The sequence below is a fragment of the Amblyraja radiata genome, chromosome 33, assembly GCF_010909765.2.
Source record: "Amblyraja radiata isolate CabotCenter1 chromosome 33, sAmbRad1.1.pri, whole genome shotgun sequence".
Taxonomy (NCBI): domain Eukaryota; kingdom Metazoa; phylum Chordata; class Chondrichthyes; order Rajiformes; family Rajidae; genus Amblyraja; species Amblyraja radiata.
This window is the reverse complement of record NC_045988.1, coordinates 10,944,678-10,956,859: the sequence shown is the minus strand read 5'-3', so window position 1 is coordinate 10,956,859 and position 12,182 is coordinate 10,944,678. Positions and strand designations below refer to the sequence as shown.

Sequence of the window (12,182 nt, the reverse complement as noted above, 5' to 3'; positions counted from 1 at the left end):
TATGTTACTGGTGAGTTATTGTTGTCAGGCAAACCAATGTCTAATAAGAAGAGAGTCAACAGCATTTCATTTCCTGGACCATAAGAGCTTTAGCACTCAAATATCTCAAAAGTTAAGTTTGAAATCAGAAACATATTATGAAATTGGTAACATCCAAACAGAGTCCTTGTGTTGCATGAGTATGTTTAAGACTTAGGTTAGACATAGTTCTAACCAGCTGCATTCCCTTGTGTAGGCAGAGAGGCACATGAAAAAATGAAGAATATGATAGACTAGGAAATCATATAGGAATTGTTAAGCATGGACATTATGGGCCGAAGGGCCTGTTCCTGTGCTATATTGTGTAGTGGCCATTTGGCTTGTTTTGTGTGTCATTAATTATGGCAAATTTTAGACTGCCCGTTATTATGTGGGTGGGATTTATGACATATTCGAGGGCGTGTCTGGAGCTACGATTCTTGTGCAGAAGCTTAGTTGTTAGTTTAGTTTGGGACTTGCATGAGGAAGGCATACCCTTTGACCATGCGGAGTGTAACGGAGACACGAGGAGTTTTCTAACCTTTAAAGAAATATGCTGGAGTTTGACGAAGATTATAGTGTATGAGTCGGAAGAAGGTTGGATGTATACCTTGTGAAGGAGCTTGAAGGTCTCTGATGGAGAGCTCACATGCATATTACGACATTCTCCTCAATCATGTAGTCCACTTAGTGGCTAGAGGGAGTAATCTCTTGAACGATATAAAAATCTGCCGCTACATGTTAAGTGAGTAGCAAAAATGGATGAAGAGGGATTCTGTGCTAAGGGCTAGAGGATTTTTAACTTTGCTAGGACTGACAGGCATGGCCACCATTTGTTTTATTTTTAAGCCCTAATTATACAGACCATATCTCATATCTGTATACTCATCACATCAGTGATTTTGGAAAAAAGTTGCCAAGACTCCATCAATCAGGAGTAGGAAGAAAGGCTTGCCGACTAAGTCTATGTGGTGCATTCCATCAAATGCAAGGCTGCCTGAATCGTTAATTATTAATGAATCAATCCCTCTGCTAAACCTTCCCCCACCATCCCTGCCTCCACCTCCATCTCTTATTGTATTGTTAGAAAATGGCCCATGTGAAAAAAACAATAAGATCCTTCATCGCAGGAAACCGTATTAAATCTCCCTTTTTATCGCACAAACACCTGTGGAGAATATACATCACTGCATTGGGTCCTATCCAATTTAAAGACATTTTTTTATCAGCCCTGAGTATAATTGGTATCATTTCTCACTACCCTTCCCCTGCCAACACTCGCCCATTAATATTAATCTTGAATATGTCCAGCACAGAACAATACAATTCCCCGACCCAAAGGAAGTTACCACCACAGTGAGGGTTGGAAGCAAGGAGGCTAGAATACTTTAAGTGGAAGCTGAATAAGCCCATGATGGGAATCTGGTGAAATAAGATGGAGTCTGAAGAAGGGTCGCGACCAGAAACGTTACCTGTCCTTTCCCACTACAGATGCTGCCTGAACTGCAGAGCTCCTTCAGCACCTTGTGTTTGCTCACGATTTGAGCATCCTCAGTTCCTTGTGTCTCCGAACCCCAGGCCGGAGAATGGAATAGAGGTAACGTTGAAGGGTTTGTATAAAGAGGGGTGGGTGGCAGCTTATGTGGAGTACGTATGAAACCAGCCTCGCCCATTTGCAACAGATTGCCATCTTGCCTGCTGTAAATAACTCATGGCTTTGTAAAACTTTCAGCGTGATGTTACAGAAAGGTAAACCGTCAATTTCACAACCCTGCCCATAATTCAGCATATTAGAAACATAGAAACATAGAAAATAGGTGCAGGAGGAGGCCATTCGGCCCTTCGAGCCAGCACTGCCATTCATTGTGATCATGGCTGATCGTCCGCAATCAATAACCCGTGTCTACCTGCTCCCCATATCCATTGACTCCACTAGCCCCTAGAGCTCTATCTAACTCTATCTATCTAACCTATATTAATTCATTATACATGTTCTGCCCTCTAGTCTTCATCGTTGCTCTAATCAATAAGTAATTATTTGAGTAGGAAGGAACTGCAGATGCTAGTTTATACCGAAGACAAGACACAAACTGCTGGAGTAACTCAGTGGGTCAGGCAGCATCTCTGGAGAAAAAGAATAGGTGATGTTTTGGGTCAAGACCCTTCTTCAGACTCTATTATTTGAGTTGTTTGTGAGCTCCAGATTTGGAAATGACTTGACTTTGTGACCATTATTCGGAATCATCGAGCTAAGATCAAAAGATCATACGGTCATAAGGAATTCCAGGAGCAGAATTAGGCCATTCGGCCCATCAAGTCTACTCTGCTATTCAATCATGGTTGATCTACCTCTCCCTCCTAACCCTATTCTCCTGCCTTCTCCCCACAACCTCTGACACCTGTACTAATCAAGAATCTATCTGCTCTGCCTTAAAAATATCCACTGACAGCCTCCACAGCCTTCTGTGGCAAAGAGTTCCACCCTCTGACTAAAGACATTTCACCTCATCCCCTTCCTAAAAGAACATGATCACAGTCATCAATGTATCCAGCATATTTTGAGAGTGAGTTGCACTAACTCTCTCGTGGTTCCTCTGTTATTGAAAGGACTTTCAAAATTGTGGCATATTCTCATATTTCCTTCCCACAACAAAGATGTTATGTGGGCCATTAATTACAAGCTGGCTCTCAGAGAACATCTATCATTCACCCAATTATATCCCTGCCAACCATTGTCTCACAAGCCACTTCTTACCCCTCTTCATCTAAACATTCAACAGCCTCTGATGCTCTGGCCACCCACCTAGACCAGAACCATTACACAGTGGTCAATCAATCTGAGTCTTTGGGATTGGGGGGAAACTAAAGGACCAGGGGGTAAACTGGAGGAGGTGCAAACTCCACACAGACAGCAATCTCCATCGAGCTGAACTTGGGTCATTCGAGCTGTGGGGACAACATCACAGGCAAGGTAAAGACATAAGGATGGCAAAGCGAGGGAACTTGGAGTGACCAAAGAGGTCAAAGAGTAAAAGAAAGAAAAGGAGCGTCAACTTTGGTGTGACCGTGGGTGGCGACACTTCCCTTACCGGAAACAGAGAGGCGGGCTCCATTGCTCTGCCGCGTTTCTCCGCTGTATTTATGTCTGGTGATACACCTGTACGTGGACAATGCGTCCTCCTTTTGTACATCAGATATGTACAAGGCTCCATACGTAGTGATGTGGAATCTATTCCCTGCAGAGACAAAGGAAAACAAACCATTCAGTTTCTTGTCGGCAAAACAACGTCAACCAGCTGTGATGAAGCGTTCAAAAAGGGTCGGGGCCCTTCAGATTGGAGAAGGGTACCAACCTGAAACAACACCATCCATGTTTTCCAAAAATGCTACCTGATTGGAGTTTTTTTTGAAAGCTTTTCGTTCTACCTCAGTACCCGTGACAATAAACGAAACTGAACTGAAATAGCCATCCAGCAAAGGCTTTGTGACAATGGACTGGGACATCATTTCATCAGCATCTGGAGTGCATCTCTCTCTCTGATTTATATCGCATGGAAATAGGCCCTTTGGCCCACCAAGTCCGCACCAACCTGCAATGACCCAGACACTAATTCTATCCTACGCATTGAGGACAATTTGTAGAAACCAATTAACCTACAAACTTGCAAGTCTTTGGAATGCGGGATTGTATAAGGGGTAAGAGCGTTGTAAAAACAAGCCTGAAGGCTTTGTGTCTCAATGCAAGGAGTATTCGTAATAAGGTGGATGAGTTGAACGTGCAGATAGCCATTAATGATTATGATATAGTTGGGATCATGGAGACATGGCTCCAGGGTGACCAAGGCTGGGAGCTGAACATCCAGGGATATTCAATATTCAGGAGGGATAGAGAGAAAGGAAAAGGAGGTGGGGTAGCGTTGCTGGTTAGAGAGGAGATTAACGCAATGGAAAGGAAGGACATTAGTTTGGAGGATGTGGAATCGGTATGGGTAGAGCTGCGAAACACTAAGGGGCAGAAAATGCTGGTGGGTGTTGTGTACAGGCCACCTAACAGTAGTAGTGAAGTTGGAGATGGTATCAAACAGGAAATTAGAAATGCGTGCGACAAAGGCAAAACAGTTATAATGGGTGACTTCAATCTACATATAGATTGGGTGAATCAAATTGGCAGGGGTGCTGAGGAAGAGGATTTCTTGGAATGTATGCGGGATAGTTATCTAAATCAACATGTAGAGGAACCAATGAGAGAGCAGGCTATTTTAGACTGGGTATTGAGTAATGAGGAAGGGTTAGTTAGCAGTCTTGTTGTACGTACCCCCTTGGGCAAGAGTGACCATAATATGGTTGAGTTCTTCATTAGGATGGAGAGTGACATTGTTAATTCAGAAACAATGGTTCTGAACTTAAAGAAAGGTAACTTTGAGGGTATGAGACGTGAATTGGCCAAGATTGACGGGCAATTAATTCTAAAAGGGTTGACGGTGGATATGCAATGGAAGACATTTAAAGACTGCATGGATGAACTACAAAAATTGTTCATCCCAGTTCGGCAAAAGAATAAATCAGGGAAGGTAGTGCATCCGTGGATAACAAGGGAAGTCAGGGATAGTATCAAAGCGAAGGATGATGCGTACAAATTAGCCAGAAAAAGCAGCATACCAGAGGACTGGGAGAAATTCAGAGACCAGCAGAGGAGGACAAAGGGCTTAATTAGGAAAGGAAAAATAGATTATGAAAGAAAACTGGCAGGGAACATAAAAACTGACTGCAAAAGTTTTTATAGATATGTGAAAAGAAAGAGATTAGTTAAAACAAATGTAGGTCCCTTGCAGTCAGAAACAGGTGAGTTGATCATGGGGAACAAGGATATGGCGGACCAATTGAATAACTACTTTGGTTCCGTCTTCACTAAGGAAGACATAAATAATCTGCCGGAAATAGCAAGGGACTGCGGGTCAAAGGAGTTGGAGGAATTGAGTGAAATCCAGGTTAGTCGGGAAGTGGTGTTGGGTAAATTGAATGGATTAAAGGCCGATAAATCCCCAGGGCCAGACAGGCTGCATCCGAGAGTACTTAAGGAAGTAGCTCCAGAAATAGTGGATGCATTAGTAATAATCTTTCAAAACTCTTTAGATTCTGGAGTAGTTCCTGAGGATTGGCGGGTAGAAAACGTAACCCCACTTTTTAAGAAGGGAGGGAGAGAGAAAACGGGGAATTACAGACCAGTTAGTCTAACATCGGTAGTGGGGAAACTGCTAGAGTCAGTTATTAAAGATGGGATAGCAGCACATTTGGAAAGTGGTGAAATCATTGGACAAAGTCAGCATGGATTTACGAAAGGTAAATCATGTCTGACGAATCTTATAGAATTTTTCGAGGATGTAACTAGTAGCATGGATAGGGGAGAACCAGTGGATGTGGTGTATCTGGACTTCCAGAAGGCTTTCGACAAGGTTCCACATAAGAGATTAGTATACAAACTTAAAGCACACGGCATTGGGGGTTCAGTATTGATGTGGATAGAGAACTGGCTGGCAAACAGGAAGCAAAGAGTAGGAGTAAACGGGTCCTTTTCACAATGGCGGGCAGTCACTAGTGGGGTACCGGAAGGCTCAGTGCTGGGACCCCAGCTATTTACAATATATATTAATGATCTGGATGAGGGAATTGAAGGCAATATCTCCAAGTTTGCGGATGACACTAAGATGGGGGGCAGTGTTAGCTGTGAAGAGGATGCTAGGAGACTGCAAGGTGACTTGGATAGGCTGGGTGAGTGGGCAAATGTTTGGCAGATGCAGTATAATGTGGATAAATGTGAGGTTATCCATTTTGGTGGCAAATACAGGAAAGCAGACTATTATCTAAATGGTGGCCGATTAGGAAAAGGGGAGATGCAGCGCGACCTGGGTGTCATGGTACACCAGTCATTGAAAGTAGGCATGCAGGTGCAGCAGGCAGTGAAGAAAGCGAATGGTATGTTAGCTTTCATAGCAAAAGGATTTGAGTATAGGAGCAGGGAGGTTCTACTGCAGTTGTACAGTGAGACCACACCTGGAGTATTGCGTACAGTTTTGGTCTCCAAATCTGAGGAAGGACATTATTGCCATAGAGGGAGTGCAGAGAAGGTTCACCAGACTGATTCCTGGGATGTCAGGACTGTCTTATGAAGAAAGACTGGATCGACTTGGTTTATACTCTCTAGAATTTAGGAGATTGAGAGGGGATCTTATAGAAACGTACAAAATTCTTAAGGGGTTGGACAGGCTAGATGCAGGAAGATTGCTCCCGATGTTGGGGAAGTCCAGGACGAGGGGTCACAGCTTAAGGATAAGGGGGAAATCCTTTAAAACCGAGATGAGAAAAACTTTTTTCACACAGAGAGTGGTGAATCTCTGGAACTCTCTGCCACAGAGGGTAGTCGAGGCCAGTTCATTGGCTATATTTAGGAGGGAGTTAGATGTGGCCCTTGTGGCTAAGGGGATCAGAGGGTATGGAGAGAAGGCAGGTACGGGATACTGAGTTGGATGATCAGCCATGATCATATTGAATGGCGGTGCAGGCTCGAAGGGCCGAATGGCCTACTCCTGCACCTAATTTCTATGTTTCTATGAAACCAGAGCACCCGGAGAAAACCCAAATGGTTACAGGGTGGACGTGCAAACTCCATACAGACAGCACCCGTAGTCAGGATTGAACCTGGGTCTCTGGCGCTGTGGGGCAGCAACGCTGTGCCACTGTGCCACATAATTGATTGTTACTGTATTAATTAGCCTTGCTCATCCAACGATGAGAGTCCAAGATTAAGGCTGTAAATTTGATTCCATTGAATTAGAATCCTCTATCACCGCTATCTTACAGTTTAAAAAAAAAAGAAATTGCATTGCCATCATGTTTTTCACTGCCCGAGGCTGTTCCAAAGCATTTTACATCCAGTGAATTACTTTTGATTGTAGCCACTGTTGCAATGTAGTTAATGTGGAAAATGTGCATGCAGCAAGCATTCATTATCAACAATGAAAACAGCTGCCAGATAATCCATTTCTTTAGTGATATTGATTGAGGGATACAGATGAACCAAGAACCAGGAAGAATTCCATCTGCAGTATTGATGATCCTCGGCTTAACATCCATGGCACTTCACTCAACTTCCAGTAATTCCCTGATCAACAAGACCAAGCAGCGAAAATCACTGAGTACCGAACCCATAGAATTTGCTTACGAACTACGATTTACTCAGTTTCTTCCTTAATATCTGTTGCAGTGCTGTCTATTCAGCATTGAAAGGTCTCATTTAATAGTTCCTTGTATAAAAATGCCAGAACTTAAACAATAGGGGATTTGTCATTGATGCAGTTGGCCAATAAATACACTGTGCATGACAAACCTCAAAAACAAAAGGCACTGGATGATGGAAATCTGAATTAAAATAGAAACTGCTGGCAAAACTCAGCAGGCAACATCTGTGGAGAAAGACACAGAGTCGGTGGAGACACAAGAGACTGGAGATGCTGGAGAAGCTCTCAATCAGTCTGAATCAGTTTGAATGTGTAGGAAGGAACTCCAGATGTTGGTTCACACCGAAGATAGACACAAAAAGCTGGAGTAACTCAGCGGGACAAGCAGCACCTCTGGTTCAAAATGGCAGCGGCGTGGGCACATCGCGACGCCCCATGTCTCCCGAGACCTTGGTGATTGCCAGTCACATCCCCCCCCCCCCCGACACTCCTTCCCCCAGACAAATTGCACTACTACTACTGTATGTACGTATATATATTTATTGCTCATTATTCTATGTTCACTCCTCTGGGTGAGATGCTAACTGCATTTCGTTGTCTCTGTACTGTACACTGCACAATGACAATAAAGATTGAATCTGAATCTGAATCTGAATCTGAGAGAAGGAAAATGGTGATGTTTCAGGTTGAGACCCTTCTTCAGACTCCTGGGTCAGAATCAGTTTGAAGTAGGGTGCAGGCCCGAAACATTGGCTGTTCATTCCCACCCCAGGTGCAGCCTGACACCTGAGTTCCTCCAGCATTTTGTACTTTGAAATAGAATCAATGTTTCAGCTCAATATCCTTTCTTCAGAACTGTTGCAAAGGAATTGTTCGGTGCTTGCGACTAGTGGTGTAATAATTTTGCTCAGACTGCTGCCAGAGTCATCTCTGTGGGGTCGGGCTTCATCTACCATAGGAGGAGTATCAAAAACACGAGGGGATAGTCATATCTCCAATGACCATTACACATTTCTACAGAGGCACCATAGAAAGCATCCTATCTAGATGCGTCACAGCTTGGTATGTATGGCAATGGCTCTGCCCAAGGTTGCAGGCAATCACAGCAAGACGTCAAGGCATCCTACCTACCTACACATAGACATAGAAACATAGAAAATAGGTGCAGGAGTAGGCCATTCGGCCCTTCGAGCCTGCACCGCCATTCAATATGATCATGGCTGATCATCCAACTCAGTATCCCGTACCTGCCTTCTCTCCATACCCCCTGATCCCTTTAGTCACAAGGGCCACATCTAACTCCCTCTTAAATATAGCCAATGAACTGGCCTCAACTACCTTATGTGGCAGAGAATTACCCAGATTCACCACTGTGTGAAAAATGTTTTTTGCATCTCGGTCCTAAAAGACTTTCCCCTTATCCTTAAACTGTGACCCCTTGTTCTGGACTTCCCCAACATCAGGAACAATCTTCCTGCATCTAGCCTGTCCAACCCCTTAAGAATTTTGTAAGTTTCAATAAGATCCCCCCCCAATCTAAATTCTACACAACCTACCTCCCTCCCATTTGACTCCATCTGCACTTCATGTTGCTTCGGGAAAGCAGCCAAAATAATCAAAGGCCATTCAGACCCGGGTCATTCCTTCATCTTCTCTCTCACATCGGCGGAAGATACAAAAACATGAAAGCATGTTTCCACCAAATTCAAGAACAGCTGCTTCCCTGCTCTGATCAGACTTTTGAAAGGACGTTTCATATCCTCAGGATCTACCAATCTACCTTTTCACTTTGCACTTTTTTATCTGCACTTTCTCTGTAACTGTAACACTATTTTCTGCTCTCTGTTTATTTTCTCTTTTGCACTACCTGGTATGCCAGGATAGCATGCAAAACAATGCTTTTCACTGTATCCCGGTGACTATAATAATAAGCAAAATGTAAAGCAAACCGAACGATGGAGATACAAGAAATTGCAGATGCTGGAATCTTGCGCAAAACATTAAATTCTGGAGGAACTCAGCGGGTCAGGTAACTCCTGTATATGGAATTGGCAGATGGTGTTTCGGGTCGGGTGCTTTCTTCTGACTCAGAAAGGAAGGATAAGATTTTAAGATGATCTGAAGAGTACGTTTCTCTATACATAGAGTTATTGATGTCTGGAACAACACATTGTCAGAAGAAGTAATTGAATCAGATACAAATGCCAGGTTTAAGAGGCATTTAGACAGACATTAAAGCAGGGAACGTCATGGAAGCATAGAGCCTAATGCAAGAAAGTGGGATTCATGAAGATGGCTAAAAAAAGGTCATTGTGGACTGAATCTGTGCTGTAGAAGTCTATGACTTTATGATTCTTCCTGAACTCAGTTCCTGTCAGTTGTCTGATCTGATCAAGGTTGTTTCTGTTGTGTAGTAACAGTGATGTTATTATGCACACTAAGCAGGGGAAGTATACCGGCATAATTGGTAGAGCTGCTGGCCTCACTGCTCCAATGACCTGGCCTCAATTTCACCTTTGGTGAGCGCTGGAACCTGGGGATGGGGAAGATGGGGAGGGAGTTGATAGGACTTTGGGATTGGTGGGCTGAATGGCCCGCATCTATGCTTCTGCGACACAAGGATGCCAATAAATAAACAGGCATCAAACGAAAAAAATAAAAAAGCTAAGATTAACCAACTTTTTCAGCATGTTATAGACTACAAAATAATAAAGTGGGATTAGTGTAGGATTAGTGTACATCAGTGATTGATGGTGCTTGTGAACTTGGTGGGCCAAATGATTGCTATATAATTCTATGACTCTTTGAGTTTATGACTAAAGATTGCAATACATAGGGGACTTTGCCAGGAACTGGAATAACGGCTCTTTAAAAATAAAAGTAAAACATTTTTTTTAAATCTATGTGGTTTTGACATTTTTATCTGAGGAAGTGGCAATCTAGACATATAATATCTTTTTGTGAAGGGAAATAAGACATTAAGCAAGAAGCATGCCATTAAAAAATACCTTTTGTGCAAAAATTAATTTTTCAGTGTTTTTTTATTTGCAGTGAGAATAAATGATAAAGATTGAAGTTCTTGGAATTATAGTCATTTCTGAAGATTGTGCTGGAGATGGCTTCAAAATAGAGCCACCTTTAGTGAGCAGGGCATTATTGACTACAGCGTCTGGCGTTCCGTGTAGAAGTCTGCATGAGTGCACTCTACAGATTGCTGTCAGGTTTACTCTGTTACAGCAATGAGCATTGATAGACTCACTCACTACAAATTCCCAGCCAGTGAAACTCTTGCCGTACAGAATTGCAGGTCGGTCACTTCACAGATGTGGACCATTCACCACGTTGGCTCCCTGGAACAACAATCCCATTAGCCCCATTCCCCTGCCTTCATCCGTAATCTGATAACATTTCCTTCTGATTCTTGTCCAGTTTCCTATTGAACATTTCTATTGAACCAAAGATAGACACAGAGTGCTGGAGTAACTCTGTGGGTTATAGTAGATACCACAACAGGGTCAGGCAGCGTTTCTGGAGAAAAAAGGTGGGTGACGTTTCGGGTTGGAACCCTTCTTTAGACTTGACCCAAAATTTCAGTTCTGACCTGAAACATCACTCATCCTTTTTCTCCTGAGATGCTACCTGATCTGCTGAGTTATTCCAGCACATTGTGTATATTTTTGGTATAAACCAGCATCTGCAGTTCCTTCTTTCATATTAGTATTGAACCACCTCCACTGCTACTACTGGCAGTAAATTATAGATCCTAACCGCACACTGTGTATTTTTTTATCCTCATGCCACTTTCGATTCCTGTGCCACAGTCTGTTTCATGCTCTGTATCCTCGTCCTTGACATATCTGCCAATGGGAATAGTTTCTCTTTGTCTCGACACTTTGTGACTTTAAATGCCTCCATCAGATGCTCTCATAGCCTCTTCTGTTCCACAGAGAATAACTCCAGCTTCACCAATGAGTCTACCTAACTAATGTCCCTTATCCAAGAAATCATCTTAGGAAATGCTCTCTTCAAAGCTCCCGGTGACTTTTCCTACATGTTGCAAGCTGGATCAACATGAGGTCTGTGTATACCTCTCATCTCTCTCCTCACTGCCCCTCATTGAAGAAAACCCTGTCACAATCAGTAAAGGGTCTCAGCACTGATTCCTGTGTATGCCACTTGTCAAAGGCTTCCAATAACTCTGCAAAAATAACCCTGCATCATCACTCTCAAATTTGTTGGACCAGTCTCCCATCTGAGACCGTTTCAAAGTGCTTCCTGAAGTATTTTTTGACATCAACAGTACTACCTTTATCAGTGCATTTTGAAAAAGGAAATTAGTCAGATAGGATCTTTCCCGAACCAAAATATGCAGACAAAAGTCGCAAAACGTTGCAGAAATTCAGCGGGCCAGGCGGCATCTCTGGAGAACACGGATAGGTGAAGTTTCGGGTCAGGGGACCTATTCAGGAAGTAGGGTCCTGGCGTTAACTATCACTTACACATGTTCTCCAGGGATGCTGATTGATCCACATAATACTCCAGCATTTTGTGTCTTTCCCTGGTAAACCAGCATCTGCAGTTCCTTGTTTCTACAAACTACGCTGACTAATTTTTGATTAATCTTGCTTTACCAAGTGCTGCTTAATCTGGTCCTTCAAAGTTATTTTTCTAATAATTTCCCAACACGGACATTAGACTCACTGTCCTGTAAATACCTGGCCTTTTCCTAATGCCCTTTTGAATTCTGCTGCGCAAATCCCAGGAGAGTAAAATTAAATGGTGCTCATTAGATTGAAACCAGGACAAAGAGACTAAAGAGGGTTAAATGTAGGTTGTCTGCTATTACAGTCCTTTAAACAGGGAAGGTAAATGTGATCTAATTTACACGTTTAAGCTAATTGACCGGGGAACGTGCAAAATACATCTTGT

General features: G+C 43.0%; 1 protein-coding gene across 2 annotated transcripts in view; it reads right to left on the bottom strand.

Moving 5' to 3' along the window:
* Positions 1-12,182, bottom strand: part of dscaml1 (DS cell adhesion molecule like 1) — a 488,801-nt gene that overhangs the window by 183,522 nt on the left and 293,097 nt on the right. For both annotated transcript variants that reach the window (XM_033049745.1, XM_033049746.1), the window contains exon 4: positions 3,108-3,254. In XM_033049745.1, the coding sequence (XP_032905636.1) occupies positions 3,108-3,254 (147 nt within the window). The remainder of the gene's footprint in view (positions 1-3,107; positions 3,255-12,182) is intronic.